The sequence below is a fragment of the Grampus griseus genome (assembly GCF_964374135.1).
Source record: "Grampus griseus genome assembly, chromosome: 14".
NCBI lineage: Eukaryota > Metazoa > Chordata > Mammalia > Artiodactyla > Delphinidae > Grampus > Grampus griseus.
Window position 1 is genome coordinate 60,306,718 of NC_139008.1, and position 26,323 is coordinate 60,333,040.

Here is a 26,323-nt window from a genome sequence, read left to right on the forward strand (position 1 = left end):
CCCTCAGTTCCTTCCACTGATAAAATGGAAGCAGTCTTTCTAAACTTTACCCAGGGTGTGTAACATGAGTCTGTGGATTCTGAAGATGCACATCTGGGTCTGCCTATGTCATCACTATCGTATGACCATCTCAACGAAATTCTAAGAGTAGGTGGGAAACTGGACTTCTGGGGACAGGTGTCCCCCTGCTATAGGACTTCCAAAACACTGGGCTGGAGTGATGTGCTCCCGAAGGCTCTCCATGCTACACCTGGTTGGTGCCCATGCCCCGAGATGCTCAGGGTCGGGGAGGGAGGAGGCTCTCTGGATCACCTCAGTGGTGCCATCTGGATTTCAGTTTAGGCAACTGGCCTAAACTCCCAAGCAATTTTTTTTTGGAAGGTGAAAGTCACCCTGTTCTTTGGTCTCGGGTGTGGTACATTCACACTCATTTCCGCTGTCCCATGAAACCAAGGGCTCCTTCCAAACATTCATCACATCCAAGCCTGCAATCTGGTTACTAACAACAAATGAGTCTTTAGTTGTCACTTCCAGCTCTCCTTATGTCTGGTACAAGGCTGGGCTGGGCTGGAAAGGCCCATGTATTCTGCCAAGATCTGACAGCACTACCCTTTTTTCAGTCCATGCCTTAGCTTTGCCCTAGACTGGAACTCTCTGGGAGGACATGCCTTAGACATGTACGAAAAAAGCAGGAAAAAAACAAAAGGGTGCTGTACATGACATTTAAGGGCTTCCTTTTTACAAAAGGATGGAAGTAAACACGGAATGAGTCAATTGGCTCACATCATCTGTGTCTTTCCCACTGGAACAGAGGGTCAATACCAAAATCCAACATGATGTACCAGAGCCCACCTGCCTTCCACTACTGCTCCAGTGCCAGGCCTTGGAATTATAAAAAGCCAAGGTTACCTACCATTCATAAGATTACCTGCCCAGGCCCCACTTCTGGCTCCTTTATGCAGCCTGGGAAAATAGAAGCATTTTCATCTTCTTCATTATGCCCTAAGGTGTGCCTGGGTGGCTCTAATCCACTCCTCCTGAGTCCCTAGACATCACTTCCTTTTACAAAGAAACAAAATACAGAATTCTGACCTGTGTACAATGCAGGCTGAGTTACAGCTTTCCCCTGGCACCTGTAACTGAAAGCGTAATTCCTTTAAAGTTGGGAAATTCACTGCAGTATTTTACGGTATTGATTTATTTTAAACTTTGCCGGCAGTTTTAAGGCCTGCATGCCTCTGAATCCTAGAAATGCTGGAGGAGGTCTCCATTTCCTTTGATTCTGTAAAATCACAGAAGACTCACTAGTAGAAATGAAAAGAGCGGCTGGGAGCTTATATGTTGCTGCCCTAGTTTATCAAGACAGAACCCTGGGCATTCTCTCCAGGTCCTCATCTTGAATGCCCCTCCGACGGGACTTCACTACAACGACAGTCCCCTCTCCCCTTACCAGCTGAGTCCTGTACCCAACAAAGCCTCAGTGTGCCAGGGCGAGTTTCACACAATCCCTGAGATGTGACCTCCTCACTCACCACCTGGCTTACAAGGTGCCCCTAAACCTATCTTCAAGAACCAGCCCAAGGCACCACCTTCTCCAGGAAGCTTTCCCTCCACTCTCTCCAGGCTTCCTGTATTTCTACAACTAAATGTTGTCTTAGGTCCACAGCTAACCTGTGAGCTCCTAGAGGACAGCACTGGGGTCTACACTACCAAGACCACCGCTGGGCAAGCGCCTGTCATACGAGGGCTCCTGCTCACCAAATCTGACTTGGCCTCAGAATCTTTCAACGCAGGGCTGCAGGCAGCCACATCAACAACAGGGACGAATCATGAAAGCCCTCGGCTTTGGCCAAGAGTCAATAAATGAGCTGGAAGATGGGTCAGGGAGAAACCCAGCAACCCTGCCATTTTGCTTTGGATCCTCATCAACCTTAAGTGTCCAGGCTAAGCTCACTCAGAACGGGCTTCTGCCAGGTCCCGGGGAACAGAGACAACAGGGTGCCTTTGGGTCACATCAGAGCCCTTCCTTGTCCTGGTACATAGACTGTCCTGTCAGCACCCCCTCGGTGCCAGTGCTTTCCTGCTGCCCCCAAAGGGGATGCACTTTGGGTCTCCCGCTTTCCAACCTTTTGGGAATTTTAACCTCTGCCTGCTTGTGTGCCTTCTGCCACTGTCACCCGGCCCTTGGTTATGTGGGTGCCTCACCATCCCAGCCTTGCCTCGCCTGCCCATGTTTGAGGCTGTATCAGTGTGACACAAGAGGAATCAACACACAGGTGATCTCACCTGAAGGAGCAGAAGGTGGCCCTGCTGCGGTGTGCTGTGCCGAGACTGTCAGACTCTGAAAGATGCCCACGGGCAGCACCGACACTAATACCTGGGGGCCTCTCGTGTGGAGATAATAGGAGGGGGAACCCACCTATAAACCCATCAAAAGCTGCTTTCAAAGAAGCTGTAGGAGGCAGGATAGAACAGTGGAATTTCCAGTCAGCTATCAGGTTTCAAATCCTGCCTCTGAAAACTGTGTCAAAATGATTCTCAGCTTCCTCATCTGCACAATGATGGCAGATAACAGAACACTTACGCAGATGATGTGATAATAAGATACTCTATGTAAAAGTACTTAATTCAGGGCTGGAGATAAAAGGGCAGGGCCTCTGCCCTGCACAAGTCAGAGGGCCCCTCAAAACAGGTTTTTAGAACCAGAGCTGTTATTGTTGGAGGGAGTATCTGTGTCCCTAGCGTAAGAGAAAATGGGAGTTGGAAAGACCCCAACCGTCAGGCAGCTTTGCTCACAGCTGGAGGATTACAGGCGCTATTCTGATTTGCCCAAAGGGATGCTGCCTAGGCTGACAGGAGCCAAGGATGCCAGGGAGGAGGAGAATGTGAGCAACAACAGCCCTGGGGCAGGCCTGTCCCCTCATGAATGCTTTGATGTCCTGCAGAGCTTCAAGGGACAGATTATCCTTGTGGGCAACCAGCCCCATTACATAACAGACAGCTCAGTTTCCTTGTGTTGAGACAGCAGGAGTGACAGACAGAGAGGGCAACAGCGGGGGCAAAAGCTGGCGCCCAGGGAGCTACCTGGCCTTACAAATACCAGCCTTCCCCACCTGGGGGATCTCCCAAGAAACACCAGTAGACAGACCCAGAACCAAGGGATGGCCTGCACACCAATGGTTCCTAGAACTGCCAGGTCTTCAGTGAACGCTGAGCTTTACATTCCCAGGGAAAAGAGCAGCAAACCCACAACCCTCTGCTCTCACACAGCCCCGTGAAGTCTAGTGAGACAGGGTAGAAGCAAGGCTGGGGCCTCCAGTTATAGACAGGGACTCAAAAGATGCTCAGCAGTTCTAGTTCTGCTTGGATCTAAGAATTAACAGTCACTGGCTGAATACCAACACCCCCGCCCCCAAATCTAACTAAAACTTCCGTTCTTTCCAAGGACCTAATCATCCACTTCAAGGTGAGGCTGGCACTTCCCTGTTCTGCTCCTCCCATCCTCCCTTTGGGCAGTTCAAGGCTCCACCAGACACTAAGAGGGATGAGCCTCTGGGCTGTGAGAATCAGACTTCTGACTTGGGTCTCTTCGGCAGTCACACCCTCTCCGGGAAGTCTTCCTCCATCGCTGTCCTTTGGGCTACCTAGGTGTTTGCCAGCACACTCTGAACCTTCTCAGAGTAGAAGAAACAACCTCCCAACTGGAAACCAACTAAGTGCCAGGCTCCTCCGGCCCACCTTACTCAACTCAGAATGCATTTCCGGCCCCATCTAGTGCCGCGCAATATACGTGAGGCTCAACTGTTTGTTGAATTTTGAAAACATTTGAGATTTACAGGCAATTCCATGAGGCAATACACCATACTGGTTACAGCCATGGACTTGGGCCTGGGTTGAAATCTAGGCTTTGACCCTTACTAGCTCTGAGAGCTTCAGGAACTTACTTGAAAAGCAGTAAATGAAATAATGGTCATAAAGCACCCAGCCCAGGGATGTCCATTAATTATCATCATCTCTGGCACTGTTGCCCTCCATCAAAGCCTTAGCCTTCTAGACTCAGGAGGTGAGGCTCCAAGTGGGGGTCTTACATTCTCAGAAGCTAGGTCTCACCCATGGTCTCATCCTGCCGCTTCCCACAGGGAGGGCAGTCCTGTGAGAGAAAGGCCTGTCTTATGTGTTCCTGGGTTAGTTCCGATGGCTGGGTCAGGAAGGCACACTCAGAGATGGGGCCTGGAGACCTCTCTAGTCTTGGGTTCCCAATTTCGCACTTAAAATCTTTTAAAAATTTACCATCACCCGCCCCCCTACTCCAGATTCTGTTTTGAAGACTCTGTTGTTTAAAACAAACCACATTAACTAAACATTTCCCCCCCATTTTTAAGTTTTTAGTCTTACTTTTGATTAACTCGATACCTATAATGTGACACAATTTGGGTATAATTCCAGCCGAAAGGAAGCGAATGACCTGAATTGGTTTCTACAGCTTCAGTGTAAGCATATGTGCTGCTTGCTGCCCGTGAGATGAGCTGAAAAAGCTTTTGAATCTCCAGCAAAGGGGTTCGACTAGGGGTTTAGGAATCCTCACGTTAAAAAACCTCAGATCTCATAAAACAGAAACAAAATCTGAAGCCCAGGTCAAGGGGCCAACTGGATACCCAACATGTTAGCCCAGAGCCACATCTTTGGACCCTAGGCCAGGGAATAATATATCATTTATTACTTCAACAAGAAATTAGGCCCGATTTCTTTCTGATGTTGGGCAGCTACCAAGATCGCATATGGTACAAAGAACATTCTCTGTGACCCCTTAGGTCACAACAACATCTGATTTCCTTCAGCAGACCTGAGCTGCCCACTCCAAATAAACATCATTCAAGGCCCTGGCTTCAAAAGGCCCTAGGTAACTGAGGTTTGTGTATTAGACAGCAAACTTGGCCATGAATGCAGAGTCCCTTATCCCACAGCAACCTCCCCGGTAACATGTGGGCAGTGGTACCTGGAACATCAGTCTGGTTGGCTTCCTGCTTTGGGTAAGGCTTTTGGATGGATGGTAGGAACCATTAGGGATTATTAAACATCTTCAAAAAGTGACAAGTAAGAGAGAGCTAGGACCCCTCACTGAGTAACCTTTAAAAACAGAGACATTTTTCTGGAACAAGCAATTGGACAGAGTTGCCTTGACTATAGCTTTGTTTCAAAGAAGAAAGCTATTTGGCAATCCTCAGAAACAAGGCAACTAAAGACCACCATCTTCAGAGGAACGGAAGACAGTGCTTCCACCTCAAGCCCAAGCGTGCATCTAAGACTGTGCCGTCCAGCATCTCACTTAGACTGTTTCTACGGGGCACTTTCACAGCCTCTTGCAACTCCCCCAACAACCTCAATCAGATAAGTATGATCTACTCCACTTTATGGATGATGAAACCCAGAGAGGTAAAATAACTTGCCTGAGGTCACAGAACCAGTAAAGCACAGAAGTGGGACTCGATTCTGGACAGTCCACGAGGCAACACTCCTTTCAGAGGAATCCCATGTTTCCAACCCAAAGTGCAATTCCATTCATGGTTGCAAAAAACTGAAACCATTTAGCCCCAATTTAAACATTACTCTGAAATCTACAATCCTAGATTGCTGAGGCGTTCCTTCACCATTCCTTCATCACGCTGTTACTGGGAACGACTGGGTTTCCTTTATGCAGCTAGAGTCTGACCCACGACAAAAAGTTTCATAGGAAAGCTGGCCAGGAATCAGGACACACAAGTTCTGCCCCTTCATTTGGGACCTTGAATAAGTCCCTTTTTTCTAGGTCTCTCCCTACTTCTCAGCTCCCCTTCACAGTAAAATTCCTCAGGAAGAGGCATCAAAATGTGGTTTGTAGCTCAGCAGTACACGAAGCCAAAACTTTTCATAGTTATTTGCCTTTTCCACTTTCATTCTCTCACAAGTGTACTGTGAAGTTTTCCAGAAGTTACATGATGAGTGACATAGCACCAGTCTACAAAGCAAAAGCAAATAAGAATCCAGCTGACTATCAAGGCAGTTGTTAAGATTTGCAAAAATATAAAACAATGCCACTCTACTCACTAAATACGTTTTTGAAAAGTCATTTTTCATAAATTATGTATGTTAATATGTAACTGAATTACTATTCATTTGAAAGGAATGTTTAAAACATTTCTCAGTTTTAATTTCTAATACCAATACCCGTAGATATAACCCAAAACAAAAACTCTGGAATCCTCAATTTCAGGAGTGCAATGGGGCCTTCAGACCAAAAGCTTTGAGAATCGTTGGCCTACTCTCTCACGGTCTCCAATTCCACCCCTTCATTCTCTCTGAAACCCACTCTAGTTAGGGTTCTCCTCATTATGAGCCACCAAAATTGCTCACGAACACTAATGACTTCCCAATCGCTAAATCCAATGGTCAGTGGCCAGTCTCATCTCATCTCACTCAGCCTACCTATAGAACACGCCACGGCTGATTCCTTCCTCCTCCTGAGGTCTTTTCTCCACCTGGCTTCCAGGACACCATGCCCAGGTCTCCTATACCTCTGGCTTCCTTTCCTTCTCTCCAAGCTGTTTTGCTTTGAAATCTTCTCTATGCCCACTTTAGAACCTTGGTCATCTCAAAATTTGTACCTCTAGACCATTCTCTCCTCTGAATTCTAGACTCATACAACAGCCTACTCGACCTCTGTACTTGGTCACCAGTGATTATTTTTCTTTTTCTGCCGAGCTGCATGGGTATGCAGGATCTTAGTTCCCTGACCAGGGATGGAACCAATGCACCCTGCAGTGGAAGTGTGGAGTCCTAACCACTGGACCACCAGGGAAGTCCCTCAACTTCTGTACTTGGATTCTAAACAGGCATTCCAAACTTTCAGATGACCAAGACCTAACTTTCTCCAGTCAAATCTGTTCTTCCCCATCTCATTTGATCCTCTCTATCCTTCCAATGGCTTCCAAGGCCAAGAACTTGTAGTCGTCCTTAATCCCTCTCTCTCACATCTTATGTTCAATCTAGCATGAAACCGTGTTGGTTGACTTCAAAATTCACCCAAAATCCAATCATTACCTCCCCTGTTCCACTGTTCAAAGCCACCATTATCTCTCACCTGGGTTATCATAGTAGCCTCCCATCTTGTCCCCTCACTTGCTCCCTTCAGTTTACTTTTAGCACAGCAGGTACAGTGATCCTTTCAAAAGATCAAACATCATACAGCTGAAAACACACCAATGACCAGAAGATTAAAAGCCAAAATCCTCACAGTGGCCTACAAGGGCTATTCTAGTTGACTCCTAATTACCTCTCTAGCTTCTTTTCCTATACTCTCCTCCCTGCTCACTCTATCTAGCCTTCAAGCTATTATAATGGCTATTGCCTCTGTCTGGGATGTTTTTCCTCCAGAAATCCTCATGGTTCACTCCCTCTACTCCTTCTAACCTTTGCTCAAAGGTCACTGTCTTAAGACCATCCCTGATCTCTTCCACTTGGAAGTATACCTCCATCCCTCACCTCCCTGCATTCTGATCTCCCTTATCCTGGTCTATATCCCTCCACTAACCCACAGCTAAGTTATGTCTGTCTCCCCAGTAGATGTAAGCTCTACAACTGTAAGAATTTTTGTTGGTTTTGCTCACTAATGTATCTTCTGTGCCTGAAATAGTCCCTGGCAAATAGTTTCTCAATAAATGTGTTGAATGAATATATGGAATTAGCTTCTCCATCTATAAAGCTTGATTGGGAGAGAGGGGAGTTTAGACTCAATAGTTCCTCCCAGCTCAAGCCTCTGATTCTCTAACCAGCCAAATACTCATTTATACCACAACTGATTTGAACCTCTGGCACTACAAGGCTCAGCTCCTGGTCACAAAGACCAGGGCCCTGGACCCGGCCCACAGTTCTAAGTGCCCAGCTAGGACAGGGCAGCATAGGTACCAACTGACCAAGCACTGTCCTCATTAGTTGTCAGAGTCTGGGACACTTGGCCGTAACTATGTTTCTGATCTTTTCTCATCCCAAGGTCACCTATTTCTCCTACCTGAAGCAATCACTGCTATTAAGCTTTAACTTTAACTTTGCCCTGCAACAAAGCACAAATCCCAAGTGTGGATGTCCAAGTGGGAGCCATGATTTCAATTAGTTATGACAACCCCATAATCCTAACCCAAATTCAGATCCCTCTTCCAATGACAACCTTCTTTCTACCCCAGGGCAAACTTGAATTCTAAGAGGTTTTTTTAAAGTAGAAAAGATGAGATGGAAATGGAAAGTGACAGCATGAAATACAATTAAAATACTGTCTAGCCAACGCTTTTTAGGCTCGAACATGGTACTACCCCAAACCTAGCTTTAAGAACGCTGTTCTCTTACTCACTGGGCAGTAGGACAAACTGGCCTGGCACCTGGAAGATCATGTTTGTGGAATGGAAGAATTAAACCTGGAGTGACTCATTTGAGAAGTAAGTTCACTGAATACTGAAGCATAACCAGGCTCAAATCAGCATTAACCAATACCAACCAGAAATGTGAGGGTGATGAAGGGAAAGAAGGGACTAAGAACCCACCTAGGTAATGGAGGGCTCTGTGCCCCAGGTGCTGAGGCTCCTTCCTCATGACCACTGGGATCTGCTTCCACCCCCTATCACCTCCTCTCAAGCCTTCAGCAAAATCTAAGTCTAGCTTATTTCCAGTTTGCCATCTTGATACTAAGAAAAAAGGGGCTGGGGGGGAGAAGGAACATGAGTTAAGATATACCTGCCCTTAAATTAGTAGGATCGTGGGTAAATGACTTAACCCTTGCAGGGTTGCAAAGGTGAAACAAAATGGTACATGTGAAAATACCTAGCATTCATGGTAAGTATTCAATGTTCTTTTCTTTTCCATTCCCTTTAAGGAAAATGAATCAAACCTGACCAATACGCTAGCCAGCATGTATATCTACTGACATTAATCTCCCAACATCTATTACTTCCTTCTACTTCAATATTGGCCAGTTGCCTTGCCAATTCTGCCCCAAAGATCCAAGCACTCCTCTATCCTCAGTGCTACTACATTTAGGTTCAACAACATCCCTTACTAGCGTGAATCAAATAATTGGTCCAACTGGTCTCCCAATCTCCGGTTCAAATCAGCTTACACATGCTGAAGCTCTTAATGCTACATTGCTCTGCTCTGCTTTGCATATGGCTCCCAAATGCCTACTAAGTCAAGGTCAAATTCCAGGGTCCCATGTTTCACCTTATTTCTAGTCTTATTTCCCTTGCTCACATCTCAGACTCTGGTCCAACTGAACTACCAGTGCTGTTCCTGGTACACACTTTTGGATTATCCACCTCAGCTCTATCCACGCTCCAGCAGGCCACTGTCCTCCCCAACTACCACCTGTCTACTACATCCTTCACTACTCCAAACTGCTGGAGGCTCTCCAATATGCTAGGCTCCCGCTGGCTTCAGGTCCCTTGCAGAGGCTAGGCCTTTTACCTGGGATGCTCCCCTCAGCTTCCAATTCCCTACCCTTGCTTCTGGGCACTATTCCCTGAAAGGTCAATTTCCTTACGTTCGTTGCAAAGCAACTATGATAAATACTGATTTAATGTTTCTCTCCTTGACTAAGCCGCAGAAGTCATGAGGATGGGGTATGTTTTCTGATTTTGCTTACCACTGTTATCCCAGAGCCTAGCACGGTACTTGACAAATGAAAGCCCACAATCAATCTGTTAAATAAGCAAAGATTTCTCTAAAAGAATAGTCACTCACACACTGTTTATAGTATCTAAAATGGAGAAATGGACATGTGCTATCTGAAGTGGGAGAATGGTTACGTTACTGTACCTATAATAGAATGTCAAGTACTGAAGGCCATGCTTTCAAAGTATGACATGGAAAATGCTTGGGTTAGAGCTGAATGGAAGAGCAGGAAACTAAACCTAAAAGAGCATGATCTAAACTATGCAGAATTGGATGTGCGAGTAGGAAGGATACAAATTGGGGACAGTGTTTATATGCTGAAAAAAAGGCCGTACTTCTTTTGCACATTTTCTACAGTAAGCATTTATTGATGAGAAAGTATTTCTAAAAAACTTAAGAGACTCAGCTCAAATGCAATGTCTACTCAAAACTTCCCTAGACTTTCTCATTTGTACTCAAATAACCCCTCAATTTCTTCATTGAGACTTGGGAGGAATCTTTGGTAACCAGCACTTAGTTCTCTTCAACGCTGCATTTGCCCCCAACTCCATACCCCCCATCTCCCTGGGCTCAGATTGAAGAATCCAGTAGTCCAGGAAGTGTGCATGCAGAACAAAAAGAAGTACACTCACCTAGTTTAAAAACACCCAAGATGCTTTGCCCTGAATTTTAAGCAGCACATGTGACCTGGTCCATTCTGGTTTCAAGTTCAAAGGCATCAGGCCGGTCCTGTGGGTTAGCAGCTAACATATCTTTCAAGAGCTGCTTGATCCCCTCAGACATGGAAGTCCTGCGTTTCTGGGGGATGTGCAACTCCATCTTTGGGTTTTCTAGCAGCGCCTCACCAACAGGGACGATCTCAGTCCCCTGTTTGATATAGGTCCCCAGGAGCTCCTTCTTGGTCTCAGAGTCAATGAAAGTGATTCTTTCTATCATTGCCCAGATGATAATGCCCAGGGCAAAGATGTCAGCCTTGGCTGTGTAGTGTCCCTCCCAGACTTCAGGGGCCATGTAGAAGTCTGAGCCACAGGCTGAGGACAGCCAGTATTTATTCACATTCACATTTTTGTTGTCTTGATTGCCCTCTTTACCTCGGGGGGCCAGCCCAGCACAGACCTTGCTTAGTCCAAAGTCTGCCACCTTGAGGATGGGGGTGCCAGACCGCTCTGTGATGAGGATGTTGTCTGGCTTTAGGTCCCTGTGCACGATGTGGTTTTTGTGCAGGAAGGCAATGGCGCTCGTGAGCTGTAGCATGAAGCTCTTGTTGGTGGCTGGGTCCGGCCTCCGGGACAGGACATACTGATTCAGGTCTCCACCTTCACAGAACTCCATGACAAACCAGAGATAGCAGGGCTCCTCAGCATAACCCAGGATCCTTTCTCCTAAATCAAGGGAAGACCAGAAAGAGCCCAAGTGAGATGGACACAGTCACACCACTTGTAGACTAAAGGGCTGTAGCATATTAGAGTAGGAGTGACAGTGATGACGATCGCTCCAATCCAAGAGGACCAGCATAACTGGCACGGAGCCAACTCTGCACAACAAGGCCCATCTCTACTCATACAGGGTGAGTCAAGTGATAACAAGATAAGGGAACCCTGGTTTACTGATGATTAGCCAGGAGGCAACTTAGTTCACCTTTCCCAGTTTCCACTTTTCGTTCTTCACCTGTAAATGGCCATGTGTAACACAGAGTACCAACACTGGCACCTGACGTTCAATTTAATATTTACTACCACCCGAGGAGGTAGGAAGAAATAGCCCCATCTAATAAAATGAAGAACCTGAGGCTCACAGCGACTTAAGAGTTAACAGACTCAAATCCATGACTGCAGCGCCACTGTGTTTCATTATACTGTCTCCAAACAGCCAGCACCATACCACCCACGTCTCCCAGGGCTGCTGCTGAGACGAGGGAAAATATGTGAGAAGACCGTCAAATGTCTGTTACTCCATGCTAAGCCAAAGACCTTCCCTCCCTTCCTTCCTTCCTGCCTAGTGTAGGGATTCTTGCCGATGCAACTAGAATGGCACTACAAGTTTATTTCAGACACACTCCAACTCAGTGTTTTCTGGTAGCCCACCACATGCCTAGCACAAGTTAGATAAGTGACAGGCCCATCTCTATGAAGTTTAGTTTGAAGGAGATAACGGATGTTTAAAACAGCAAGCATCATTAGCTGTGCATCTGCATCAAGGTCAAGTTTTACGAACAGTGAAGGGTGGGTAGGAGTCACCAGATCTAAAGAAGTCCGAAGGGGCAGGACTTGAGTGACCCCTAAGAGACAGGCAGTAAATCAGCAGGGAGAAGCCAGAAGGAAACTCTAGGCTGAGATGGGATGGATAACGAGGCACAGGAATAAACGGACCAGAGAGGTGTACATAGGAAGTCTGAAGTGGATGTAAGATGTCATCAAGTTATGTGGAAACTTGAAACTCCAGCTCTGCCTTCCTCAGAAAGTCTTTCCTTTTGAACCACAGAAACTCCAGGAAAGCTGCTGACTGGCATCTCCAAACAAATCCCAATACACTTTATAAAGCAATTAACGGTACACTGAAGCCTTAGCATGAAGTTATTTGGTGACTGCAAGAGCCCAAAAAGCTTGAGCCTAAGTAGGCAGGTGTCTCATCTTGCTGATGAGGCTGGGTCAGCCCCAGGTGGTCACATGGATCATTCGTGACTGAGCCAGACCCTGAGGAAAAGTCCTCTGATCCCCCGTACAGTGTCTCCATTCTACCAAAAATGAAGGCTGCAACCCCTCACACAGCCTCTGCCAGAGGGTTTCTTTCACTAGTCATTTACTTTATTACAAAGAGAATGGGTGATCCAGATGAGATGTTGCTAAGCCCCGAAATTACCAAGGAACACAGCCTACAAAAAGCCAGTGGTCTGGAAGTTCTAGGTTGATCCAAGAAGATGACTAGACGGACAAGGCAAAAGCTTTAGGTTTTTCTGTTTTGTTTTGTTTTGTTTTTTTTGTGGTACGCGGGCCTCTCACTGTTGTGGCCTCTCCCGTTGCGGAGCACAGGCTCCGGACGCACAGGCCCAGAGGCCATGGCTCACGGGCCCAGCCGCTCCGCGGCACGCGTGATCCTCCTGGACCGGGGCACGAACCCGTGTCCCCTGCGTCGGCAGGCGGACTCTCAACCACTGTGCCACCAGGGAAGCCCAGCTTTAGGTTTTTGACCACGATCTGACAGACCACATTTCCCCTGTAATTATATAATTTGTTTACACTGCTCACAATCAAAAGTCATACAGGTAGAACTAGTTTAGGGCAGATTTTTTTTTTTTTAAATCAGTTGTTTCCCATCTCATAATCCTCTTTCTAGGTCATCTGCTCCAGTAGGCTGAGGTTCTATCTAAAAGGACCCCAGGGACTTCCCTGGTGGCACAGTGGTTAAGAATCTGCTTGCCAATTCAGGGGACACGGGTTCAAGTCCTGGTCCAGGAAGATCCCACAGGCCGCTGAGCAACTAAGACCTTGAGCCGGAACTACTGAAGCCCGCTGTGCCTAGAGCCCATGCTCCGCAACAAGAGAAGCCACCACCATAAGAAGCCCATGCACTGCAACGAAGAGTAGCCCCCGCTCACTGCAACTAGAGAAAGCCCGCATGCAGCAACAAAGACGCAACGCAGCCAAAAATAAATTAAAAATAAATAAATAAATAAAAGACTGCAAAATGAAGTGGTGATCTGAGCCCTGATCAATCAACCTAGACTCCCGAGTAAAGACCCATAAAAAGGAGAGCAAGAAATGTTTGGGGGTGGTAGAGCCAGAAAGGAAACTATTAAAAAGGCATCAAATTCCTTCTGCAAAGGCCACATCAGAAAACAGTGAAACTTCTGGTGGGGAAATAAAGGGTGGGGAATGATGATTATTTTATACACAAAGTTGGTAACTATGGCAATTGAAATAAAAAGACAACAACTCTGTAAAACAGACTACATATAAGTCCAGGTTATGAGAATCCAGGGAAAGAAAAAAAAAAGCTAAAAAAGTGCCCTCAGTCAGTGAGTGAGTGGGTAGATGAGACCTGGGATCGAGGGACTTGCTCTGGGGAATGAGCTAAGGTCAGGAGACGCCAAAGAAGGGGGCTGTTTGTAGAGATGACAGAACTGGACAGGAAGCAGACAAAGCATCAGTGAGCATGACAGAATGGAAAGTGGGGGACGTAGCTACTTGTCCCAGAGACAAAAAGCACTTTGCACAGGGTAGGACCTTGGGCTTATTTCATGAGAAGCTGCAGTATGTGTTTTCATGAAGGAATCCCAACTGCCCACAAAAAACATAAGAGACATGTAAGAATTCCAGCCCTTTCCTTCAGGCAGATTGTCTACTGGGCCTCTCAGCTACCTCTCATCACAGCCAGATGGAAGGAGGGAATGCGGCACTCAACGCACTGGGTGCATTTCTGTTGAGAAGCAAGTAGTAGAAGAGCACACAGTAACAGAAGAGTAATAGAAGACCAGAAGACAGGAGTCTAGCTTGAGACCCCAATTCTGCCCCCGGTTTACTGGGTGGTTTCGAGACTGAGTATGATGGGAAGATAGCTAGAACCTGGGGCAAGTCCCTGAACCTCTGAGACTCAGTCTTCTCATCCATCAAATGAGAATGACACTTACACCACATACTCCTGAGTTAAGTCACAGTCGGCAGAGTATAAGGTACTTTGGGGGAATCACATCCTTTACCATCTCCTACATCATCATTCCCACCAGACCCCAGCCAAGTCCTAGCAAGTCACGGATTTCAATACTCTCAGTGCTGGAGGCCAGAGAATACAGCTTTCACACGTTAGGCAAAAGATGAAACTGAGATCAGAAAATGAAAATGGATGATGATATCACATTTCTCAGGCTGTAATAGCTAAAATCCATATTCTAGCCAGAGCAGGCCACTTTTATTTGGGGTGACCTCTCTACGTAAAAGGTGACCCCTCTCCCCACATCTGTGCAGGTGCATCTGAATGTGTACCTTAGGACCCAGCCTGAAAGCTAACCTACTCGACATGTGCCTGATTTCCCAGGTAACTTTCCTCTTCTGACCTGCCAAAGCCCAAGTCTCATTATTTACCAGGGTGACTGCGCACTGGGGAAGGGAAAATGGTCAAACTTCCAGGGATTATCGAACACTGGTTCTAAGCTGACACAAATTCCTGGAGACTCAAAACGTCACCATGGTCCAGTCAGGGTAGGGGGCCAATAGAGGTCAGGTGACCAGTGGAGTTTCAGCTCAGGTCTGTTTCACAGCGACCCCAGTGGGTCACTGAAGCCACCCTGTGGTTACTTCCCCAGTTTTGGGATGTAAAACTGGAACAAACAGATGCAGACACTAGGAGAATCCTCACATGAAATTCAGTTTTTTGAACTGATAGAAACAAACAAAATTTACTTAAGTTTTATAATTCCCTTGTTTGGTATAAATCTGACAGTTCTGTAAGACTAAAAAGGGCTGAAAATTTAGCTGCCCAGAGCTGTAGAAAAGAGAGTGTTATTTGAAGGTGATAAGGATTTGTGGCAAATCAACCTTTGAGAGCCCACCGGGTTCCAGGAACTATTTATCACAGCCGTGAGTGGTTGGTAAGGTGCGATCCTGCACAGCCACATCCCTCCACCAGAATGTGCTAACTCCCAGGTTACAGGGGGCAAAGAAATGCACTTTGATCAGCGGCAGGCCTACCTTCAGGGGCGTTTTATTACCTTTCCCAAGTCCAGTAGCCAGAAGACCACAAAATAAACTCTGTATTTCAAAACATATCCTATGCCACAGTTCAAAGGGAAACAAAAAAAAAAAAAATCAAGCAAGGGACTTCCCTGGTGGTCCAGTGGCTAAGACTTGGTGCTCCCAATGCAGGAGTGATCCCTGGGTTCGATCCCTGGTCAGGGAACTAGGTCCCACATGCTGTAACTAAAAGATCCCACACTCGGCAATCAAGATCCCAAGTGCTGCAACTAAGTCCCGGCGCTGCCAAATAAATAAATTTTAAAAAATAAAGTTAAAAAAAAATCAAGCAGGTGCCTCGCATCTCATTACTCATGGGCATAAGCAGTGGCTGAAGTCTCCCAACAAAATGGGCTGTATTCAGAAACTTGAGGTCAGGAGGCTCAGCATGACGGTAAGTCAGTATGAGCTGTGGAAAGGCAGGCACTTCCTGGAAAGGGATACAAAATACTCAGAATTTTATAAGCCTATTTCCAAGCATCCTCCAGAAATTCGACTTTTTTTTTATATTGAAATATAGTTGATTTACAATGTTGTGCCGATCTCTGCTGTACAGCAAAGTGACACAGTTATACATGTACATGTTCTTTTCCATTATGGTTTGCCACAGGATAGTGAACACAGCTCCCTGTGCTGTACAGCAGAACCTTGTTGTTTATCCCTCCCCTATATAATGGCTGGCATCTGCTATGCTCTAGTATAAGTACACAGTTATGCTAGAGCATGCACTGCTTGGCAGACCCCAAACATGCGATGAGCAAAAGCCTCTGCCCTTATGAAGGCTTCCAGCCATTGGAAGCAGAATGACTGCAGCTACGAGAATAAGGAAGAGGAGGCAGCTCTGCCTGAGGGGTAGGGAAGGGTGGTTAGGACGAGAGAAGGGCAGGCTGAGAGTAAACAGCTCATGCACTGTGTTTCCTGGGGTGAAGAGAGTGAGCACACGACACAGGGGGGTGTAAGCGTGCAGCGAGGGACCCACGTAACCTGGGGTAATCACAGAAGAGATGTGGTAGGAGATGGGGAGAAATGAGGCTGGAGGTGAAGCTGGAGTCTGCTCATAATGGTATCTGGCAGACTACAAGAATGTGAACTCTAAGAAATGGGAAGTGACTAAAAGTTCTTGAAGTATTTTAGAAAGATAAGCTGCTTATTGAAACTAATAAGTCACCAATGTAAAGTTAGATGTACCGTTTAGGTAAGACATCCAAGCTGTTGACAACACTCTGGTTTGCCACTGACTGAGTTCTGATTTCAGAGATGTTAACATGTGGAAGAACACGTCTGAGAATCGACGAAACAGGTTCCCTCTGGAGGCAAGAGGAGTTAGAAGTGGAAGACAGACTAGAGGCCAAGAGATGCATCAGGAGGTCCTGAAAGCTGAAGAAGTGAGGGCTGGCCAGGGAGGAGGCAGGAAGGGGATGGGAGAAAGGTCTTGGAGGTTTAGAATCAACAGAACTGAGCAACTCGTCACTTCACATGTGATGGAAGGAAGGAAGAAGCCAATCCTCTCTTCTTACTCCCAACTTGCATCTACGTACATGACCCTTTCACAAGTGAGGAAACTGAGGCTCAAAGATTAAATAACTTGCCTTCGGTCTCACTACAGTCTCACAGAGGCAGACCCCAGAGTCTCCACAGCCTGGATTCCTAACCCTGATGCTTTACTGCTGCCTCTCATTGCCTGCAGCAGAAGTTAACACCTGGATGTTCCACTTCCCACTGTGACAGTTCCTCCTTAAGTACTCTTATGGACGCCCCCAAGGAGTTCAATGTTCCTTAAGTCTCCAGTATTGATAGGCCAACCACATAACTCACTGATTCATTTTTCACAGAGGATTAATTATGATTTTGATAAGCATGCTGAGATAAACAATTCAGCAATATTTATCACAAGTCTTCAAAATGCTCAACACGACATAAAAATCCCACTCCAGGAATTTATTCTAAAAGAAGAGTACCAAAAAGGCAAAACAAAAACAAAAACCTACCACTACCAGCAACAAAAGGGCACACCAAGCACTAAAGACACACAGAACTGGTATTCCACACAGCACAGTACAAGTAAGGAGTTAGAACAACTGTCCACAAGTAATTAATGGTTAATAATGGCATTGCCACTTAGCTGAATGCTTAAAGGGCCATGTTTTACTTAAACAAAATTTACTTAAAAAGCCAAAAGAGAAGATCACATAACACATCATAAGCATGTTTAATGTGAAGTGAGACATAAGATATAAAATTTGAAAGTTATGTTTAAGAAAATATTATAAAGGAATCCAGAAATGAGGTTTGAATTTGTTATGACCATAGCTATCCCTGCTGATTAAATAAAAATTTTAATATACAACTTTTAACTAAAGAAGTGGTTCAGAAGATCAGTCCTGAGAAGATGCTGAAGATGAGGACCATTCAGCACATTCTCCCAAAATGAGCACATAGACCAAGCCCTCCTCCCAGCCTCAATGACCTTGAGCTGTGTCACTATAAAGAGGCTGGGTCCAGTGTCAACACCACAGGGTGTGTTCAATTCAAAGTACTTCATTAATCAAATGTCTTTGTGCACTACAGAACACACCCGCTCAGGGTGGCTGCCAGGGCAAGATGCAGTGTCCTGTAGAGGCCAAGAGGCCAGTTAGGAACTCTCAGGCCCAGGGGGAAAGGAGAAGGAGCCAGCCAGGCCTGGGGTCAAAACCACCCACTCCCACACTTTCATGGCTAATGTGACCCTGGGCAAACTGCTAAAAAAGACCCCATGAATATTTCATTTTCCATAAATTGGGAAGAGACACTTACCTCAATGGGCTGTTGGGAGGCTTAATTGTGACATACGAAGCCTCTTGCAAGGTGCCTGGACACCAGAGCAGACAACTACTGGGTGTTAATCATGTTAAAAATTGCAAAGACAACTGGATATAAACCTAGAGCCTGACCTTTCACCACTGTGGGAATGGACAAGTTACTTGACTTAATGGATCTTGATTTTCTTGTGTGTAAAACCAGGTTACAAAAACTCCAACCTAAAGTGGAGAGGATTAAATGAGAGGATGAACCATAAAAATCTAAGGTTAGCTATTAGGACTTGGAACATTGCAAGGCTCTTGTTAAAAATGCAGATTCCACTGGCCAGGCAGACTGGGGAGTAGGGCAGTCCTGGTTGTTTCTCTCTCCATGTGCCACATGCCACATGCCTAGCCTTACTGCGTGCCAGGCTCACTTCTGGTTTACCCTTTTACAACTCCTCCTTCCCTCCTCTAAACTTAGTCCACATTCCTGCCAGCTGTCCCCCCTAAAGCACCTCTCACGGGCTGCAGTGAAGTATCATTGGTTGTGCTGTGCCCACCTCCTCCCTTAGACTGGGCACCACAGCGGAACGAGACCATGTCTCTGGGCTCCCGCAATGCACCTCACACACATTGAGTAGGTGATCAATAACTGGGTGAAATGAATCAAGATGAGAACTGTTAGCTGGAGAGGCTTAAAACAGAGAAATATCAGAGAACATTCTAGTATAGGGCATGAAGAATGTTTAGATTAAGACAACTATGTAAGCATCCAGAATTTGTGAGTTACTGAGGAGGGCCCGTGGCTAAATACCACCAAAAGCCAAGTTCGAGCTGAAAATAAACTGATGTTCTATTGGGAAGCTAACCTCTCTTTGAGAGTGTACTTACACTGTAAAAAGCCCTACCCAATACAATGCCAATTAATCAAAGCTCTCAAGTAAGTGTTGCTTCTATCTCCTGGGGCTGGTATCTAAAACCCCCAATGCACACAGAAGGAAAGCAGTCTGTCAGTAGCAAGAGAAAAGGAAAGTCTGTGTGGTTGTCCCAAGACAATCGAGAGCAGAACAGAAAGGAGGCAGAGGGTCCCTGGCAGCTGAGACCTAGGGGAGGCACCAGTAGAAATCAGCAGTGCCACAAGTACTGGTTAACACATAATTGAAAATAGATAGTAGCCATTAGCTTCTGAGTAAAATATGATTACACCCATTTAACAACAAGAAAAACAGGAGAGCCCAGAACTTAAGCCACCTGTCCCAAGAGTGCAGCGCAGCTGTGAAGGAAAGCGGACTCAATCCAGAATGCCGGGGCTTGGAGCCTGGCTTGGTTCTGCTTAGCTGCTATACATCGGGCAATGTCACTAACCTCAGCGCCTCAAGTTGTCTCACTCGTAAAATAGGGATAATTATAGTATTGACTTCAAAAGGTGGTTACGAAGACTGAAACAGTTAAGAGGCATAAAGCCTTTAGAACAGCTCTTGGCACACAGCAATCAGTGAGTTTTAGCTTTTATTAACAGGGTGAAACTGGGACTAAGACCTTCCGACTCCCAGTCAATACCAATGTTCTACTGTATCCCATTCATTTCCCGGGACCCTAAATGCTGCCTTTATATCTAGGTCAGGGTAGCCGAAGACTACCATTCAGCTCCCTGCCTTTACCCAGGGATCTCTAAACTCTGAGACCCCAAAGCTGCAGTAGAGAATTCAGAGGTGCTTTCCAGCATCCTGGGAAGGGGGCACCCAGCTCTGAGCCCAAGATTTCCCTGGGCTCTCAATGGGCTGAGAGGAGTTTGCAGGCCAACAACCCATCCACTAAGACACTGGCTCCCCCTCAGCTTCCTGAGGTCTACCTCCTTCCTTGCTTCCCCAGGCCTCTATGCTCCCAGAGGGAACCTCTACTGTTTTCTGGGACACCCACCACTCATGACCTTGCACGACTGTCATGGCCAAGCCTTCTGCATGCCTCGTGGAGGAAACTGCATAGCTTCTTCTAGTGCAGTGTATGGCTCACAGTCACACCGTGCATCGGCGTGCAGACAAGACTGCCTCGCAAGGGCCAAGATTCCCACCCATGTGAAAGCCCCTCCAGGTATCTTGAGTACAGCAAACGTCAAATAACTGGTCAAGCGGAACATGTCACGTTTTACCAAGTTGGGATAAGCTAGGTTCCTGGCTTTTCCAAACTTCTAATTATTCAGTTTTATGAGCCTTGACAGTTTGTTGTGGATTTTTTTTTTTTTTGTCTTTATTTGCTGCTATTTGTATAAGGATCAGTGTGCACTTTGTAGAGAGCATCAGAATTTCTGAGTTTGACAATGAGCTCTGGCATGCCTGCTGTCTAAGTGGCAGTAATCTTGAATTCAGTTTTAGGTGCAATCAGGACAGGGTCCTTTGGCAATGGAAACAAGGGGATAAAAGCAAACTGTTAACCCTTTTTTAATTAAAAGTTCTTAAAAGTTAAACAAAGCCACCAACCCATCAACCAAATAATTTACAGGATTGTTAATCTGGTTTAAAAAAGCCTGGGAGACTGGTTTGAATACTACCACTAACTCATCTGGGGCAAGTCCTGTCTCTTTTCTGGGCTTCAATTTCCTTCCCTGTGAAACAGAAGGCCAGATCAGACATCTAAGATGGCTCACTACTGACTGTCTGAAACTTCTGTTCTCTATTTAATGCTCTGGGTAGGACTTTTTGGTCTTTGTTCAGAGAGAAAGGAAGGACATAAGACACAGAAGTCTATTTAAGTGGAGAAGATGAAGAACTGCATTAAGAAGTCCCCTTACCCCTTTTTTGATATTGGTTTATTCATACATAATTTTTTAAAACTAGAGAAATGCCTTCTAGTGGAGTTGATACTTGGAGAGGGGGGAGGAGAAAGGAGACAGACAACCATTCTCTATTTGTTCTCTATTTGGCCAAACTGTGAAATAAATAGCAGTCTCTTCTCTACCTATTCATGTGTTCCTAGGCCCCCTTCTTTCAAAGCCCACCTTCTCTGCTAACTTCTGGCTAACTCCTGATTCTCATTCTTGTTAATATGTACAACACAGAACAAAGCCATTAATGAGCCAACTTGCCTTTTCTTCCATGACCTTGATTAGCATTTGAGTCTTCTACATGTCCTCAAACTTCAAATTAATTCCTTTGGGACAAAGAGTTTTTTTTTTTCCTCTGCAAATACCACCATAGGGACCTCAGTAAAAGTTTGTGGATTTGGTTCATTGAGACTTTAAGGCAGATTAACACTTTTCAGTCTATTCAAAATTATCCTAAATTGCAGGAGTCGGGGCAAGAGGTGACCGCATCTGTTTACAGACAGAGCTGAACCAGATTACTTGCAAACTAGAAGGAATCTGCCCCGGCGGCATATCAGGACTGCTAAATTTTGGGAGCTGAAGTCAGGAAAACTTAACCTGGAGTAATTTGGATATTTGTTCTCCACTTTAATACTGATAGCAAAAAGCTTAACGCCTATTAACTGCTTGTTAACTTTACACTTGACACGTAAATCTGAATATCAGTTTATAAGCAGAGGCAACATGCATCGTCTTTACTGCTCTCTCCCTAAGCCCAGAATACTAACTGACCCATAGTAGAGGCTCATATATTTAAGACTCCAAATAACTAAAAGGGACATATTAAGTATGTGGGCTAAAGCAAAATACTTCGTTTCTTTTAGGCCTCAGTTTTAGTTCACAAAGGGAGGAAGAAAATACCAGTGTTTCTGTCAACTTGGCGCTGCCTACAGTACAGGAAACAGAATGTGTTCCATGGTCAAGTTTGGGAAACTTGAACAGGAACATTGTGAATTTCGAAGGGGATGACAGTGGAAGAAGATTCAAAACGTAGCCTGAACTTACTGAAGCAGCAAATTTCTCCTCATCTGGAGCACTTGTTGACATTCCCAGGCTGCACAGCAACCCTATGACAGAGGAACCCTCACCCTATTAGTAAAGGAATGCTCCCCACAGGTTTGAAACAACTTGTCCCATGCAGTCAGCTGAGACAAACTATGACTAAAAGTGAGTCTAACCCCAAAGCCTGTGTTATGCTGCCACTGTTTACTGCGGAGTTTTGACAAATTCTACAAGTGAGGAAAGTTTGAACAGTATACGTAGGGACACAAAGCAAAGACTTCCAACCCAGGTTGAAGTTTCAAAACTGGTATCAATGAGCTGAGGATAGAAGAGGATCCTTTGGAAAAGCAAACTCCTACATCCCAAGGCAGTCATGTAAGTTGGAAGTCCAGACCATTCATTAACCACAGAAAAGACAGTCTGAGAGTGAAGTGAAGAGCCTGTAGAATACAGGTAAGCTGAAAGAATCTCCTGGAAAGTCTTTTCAAAACAAATATATTTACCCTGGAGAGAGGGTGGGCTTTTCAGGATGGATGGGGCAGGGATGGGCATAAAAAGTAGAAGCCTATTTTGAAAAAGGACCCCGGGTAATATTGAGCATGTCCTCAATCCGCTGTCAAACAACTGACCTGAAACAGGACCAGGAGTTCTCTTGGGATGGGCCTGGAGGATCTTATAGTCAGGCAAAAGCTCCAAACAAAACGCCCTATCCAACCCCACCCCAAATCCTACCTGCTCTTACTAAGGTCAGATCTAGATCATCCTTTGGGGAGGGAGGAAACCATTACACCTTTTAAAAGGATTGAGGCCTTGAATCAAGACAGATCTGAGTTCACATCGCTTAAGCTATGAAAAATTGTAAACAAACCAGGAGTACAACCATACCTCCCTTACAAGCTGATTAACCTTCATCAACTTAGGTTCGTTCACCTCTAAACCTTAGTTTCTCCACTTATAGAAAGAGAAGAGGATTTACTTTTCAAGTTATACCTCAAGTCACTCTGTAAGAGATCTAGGGCAGAGCTGGGTCTCAGATTAGCAACTTCTCCCCTGAGGAAGTCTCCTCAGGCCTTCCTAGTCCACTGGCTCTCTCTTCTATGAACAGACCCTTGGCTACTTGTAGTTTGAACAAGGCACGTGAGCACTCAGGATGCACACACTCCCTAACTGCAGTTAAAACCCCGAAACCAGGACTAGCCCTCCCAGGACTGCAAAATCCCCTTGCTTCACTGAGCCCCATCGTCCCTATAAATAAAACCACTTGGAAGCCAGCCTCAGAGGGTGGCTGTAAAAGGGAAGAAAAAGATGTTAGGTGTGTTGTGTGACAGCTCTCGACCCACCTGTGGAGTTATTATTCTGCAGGCCCCTAGAGGACCTAGGCTGAAAACTGCCGGTTTGCTTGACTGCCCTGGGATGAAGGGCTGGTGGGGGGTGGGGGGGGGTCTCAGAGGAAAAGGAAGACCGGGAAACAAGCGTTAGCCGGGTGGAGCCGGAGGGTGTCAGGATTTTTGGAACCAGACAGGGAGCGGGTGTGGGTGGGTCCAGCAAAGTTTTTTTGTTTGCTTTGGGAGGGAAACAGAAGAGGCCCTAGAGTGTGAGGGGGCTCGGCAGTTCTTCCACCGACTCTGAACCCAACGCCCTCCACTCCCAAGTCCGACCTTAAAAGTGCTACACGTTTCATAGTAATGGTTCACACTTATGGAGCACTTCCTACGACAATGGTTAGCACTTAATGAGCCCTTGTTATTAAAATACCAGCTAACATTAGTGCCGGGGACTAATCATGGATCCGGAGAGGAGAGGGCGGCCCGAATATCTGCCCCGGAAAGGAGGGTGTGTCGGGTCCAGGGCGACAGAACCGGGACCAGGGTCTAGGGGTCAGTTTGGGCCGAGCCCAGCAGATTCGTGGGTCCAGGCCATGCGTGGCCAGGGCGGCCCTCGGCATTCCTACCTTTGAGCGAGGTTTCCACCAGGCGCAGGTAAAGCTGTGAGCTCTTGTTGCCGTGGCTCATGCGCTGGGCTAGCCCGTTGCGCTGCAGGACGCACTCCTCAAACTGCACGACGTTTTGGTGGCGCCGCTTGAGGCTGGTCAGGGCCCAGAATTCGGCTAGCGCCAGCTCCACGTTCTCGGGGGCGTCGCAGCGGATCTTCTTGACCGCCACCCGGGCCCCGCTGCGCCCGGCCACTGCCTCGTACACCACGCCGTAGCTGCCGCGCCCGATCTCCGCCAAAAGGCTGTAGCGCGGCCGCGCCGACCCGCCGCCGCCCTCCGGCCGCCGCCGCGCCAGGTAGGCCTCGCCCGGGGCCTCGGCCGCCACCGGATCCATGGCCTGGGCCACAGCCGCCGGCCTCAGCTTCGCGCTGAGCGCCCGCGGCACTGGGCTTCGCCTTTTCCGCTCGGGGCTTTGTGTACCTCTGCGGGCGCCGTCCTCCTCCCCCGTTTCCATGGCTGCGGGCGGCGGGGGGAGCAGCAACGGCGCTGCCCGGGACCCCCCTGCCTCATCCCTCCGTCCGGCCCCGGGACGCGGAGGAGCGGGACCCTGGATTGTGACCTGCGGGCGAAAGAATCGGTTAAACGACCAGGCCAAGGCCGGGAGGCAAGCAGCGCAGGCCTCAGGGCGTCCCACCACCTCCTCCGGCCGCCACGGCCCCTTTAAGACGGAAGGCACGGCTGCTGACTGAACGGGGGAGGGGAGGGGAAAGCGGGAAAGACGAAACCACGGGGCACTGGCTCAGAGGGGGGGCCGGAAAGAAAAGCAGAAACTCCCCGCCTTTTCAGTTAACTTATTGTATAGCAATACGAGAAACAAGGACTCGCAGCTTTCGTGACTTATGAAAATCGCCCTTAAGAAGAAATTCGGACTGTGGAGATCTTTTTTCCGCTTGGCTCCCTCTGGGATGCCCCTCCCCGCGTCCCGCCCTGTGTTCTCCCGGGTGTAAACAGTCCATTGAATTAAGCCGGAGCGGAGCCCAGCGGATCGACCCAAGTCCCGCCGGGCTGCGGGTGTAAGGGGTTGGCTTGAAAGTCCGGAGTCCCTGAGCGCGCCCAACCGGGGGCCCAACTGCCCTCCCCAGACGCCCGAGGCGGCGGGCGTAGTTCCAGTTTGGGTGCTAGCTTTCACTCCGCGGACCGCGCCCTTACCTGGCCTGCGCCCTTCCACTTCCGGGCAGCGCGTTTCCCCTCTAAGGCCCCCAGCTGGGGGTGGTCCGCTCCGGGCCAGGGCTGCTTCGGGTACCTAGCCGGGCGAGAGACCGTGGCCCGGGTCGGGCGTGCGACAGAGCCTGTTGCTGTACGGGTGACGGCAGCGGTGCTCTCGAGGGACAACTGGGCGTCAGGGCTCCCGCGGCTCTCCACGTGTTCGCGCCAGCTGAGCCCTTTACGTAACCTTTTTATATAAGCCGCACGTCCCGCCCGCACTCGGGCCAGCGGGGGCTCCTGGTGGCCCATCCGCCGGGAGGCCAGCCGAGTACTGCGCCGCCGGGGTCCTGCCAAGGTCGGCCGACCAGTAGCAGCCGGGTGAGCCCACGCGGGGCCGGGGCCCAATCACAGGCGAGAACACCCAACCAACAAAAAACTGGCGCCAAATTCCCGCGATCGGGCAGCGGCCTCCGGTCTCCGCAGCCGCCTGCGCACCGCAACCTCCTCTCTTCCTTGCCTGCGCTGCATGAAGAGGAGCTGTACCCAGTAGGCCCTAATAAATACTGATTGGTTGATTGGATTGGTCGGTTTAATTGATTCATAGGTCTTGCCTGGGAACCGCCCGCACTGGGATGGAATCCACGCCCAGTCTCCTATTAAGCCGCTTGATCCTGGGCAAAACATTGCCCCACTTGGAGCCTCAGTTTCCCCTTCTGAAAAATGGGTAGACTCGGCCTTGCCTCCCAGGGTTGATAGCCCCAAATAAAAAATATATATATTATATAAAATATTAATATATAAATAAATATTAATATATAAATATTTAGATTTTGATATAAATCTGAAGTGGCTAATTGGGTGCAGGGCTGAGAGTGCTGAATGTAAGCTCCATTTAGACATGAATCTTTAAATATTTTGTTACTGCTTTGTACCTCAGTGCCGAGTAGGTGCTCCATATTTGTAAACTGAATCTACAGATATTGAGCACTGTAATGTGCTAGGCACCGTTTTTGTTCTAAATTGTTGGGGAAAGAGCGGCGAACAAGACAGTCTCTACCTTAGTTGAGGTTCTGTGCCTCGTCAAATCATATGGGTGACTTTGTGCAAATAACACTTTCTTAAG

At 47.3% G+C, this 26,323-nt stretch overlaps 1 protein-coding gene across 2 annotated transcripts in view; it reads right to left on the bottom strand.

The window, feature by feature from the left end:
* STK35 (serine/threonine kinase 35) overlaps positions 1–25,728 on the bottom strand; it is a 45,503-nt gene extending 19,775 nt beyond the window's left edge. The window contains exons 1-3 of one of the 2 annotated variants that reach the window (XM_082670303.1): positions 25,204–25,728; positions 24,013–24,613; positions 10,326–11,075 (exon numbers count right to left, since the gene is read on the bottom strand). In XM_082670303.1, the coding sequence (XP_082526429.1) occupies positions 10,363–11,075; positions 24,013–24,613; positions 25,204–25,509 (1,620 nt within the window). In that variant the 5' untranslated portion in view covers positions 25,510–25,728 and the 3' untranslated portion in view covers positions 10,326–10,362. Of the gene's footprint in view, positions 1–10,136; positions 11,076–24,012; positions 24,614–25,203 lie in introns of those variants that run through there. The other variant, XM_082670302.1, reaches the window with a different exon arrangement.
* Between the last annotated feature and the right edge of the window lie 595 nt (positions 25,729–26,323).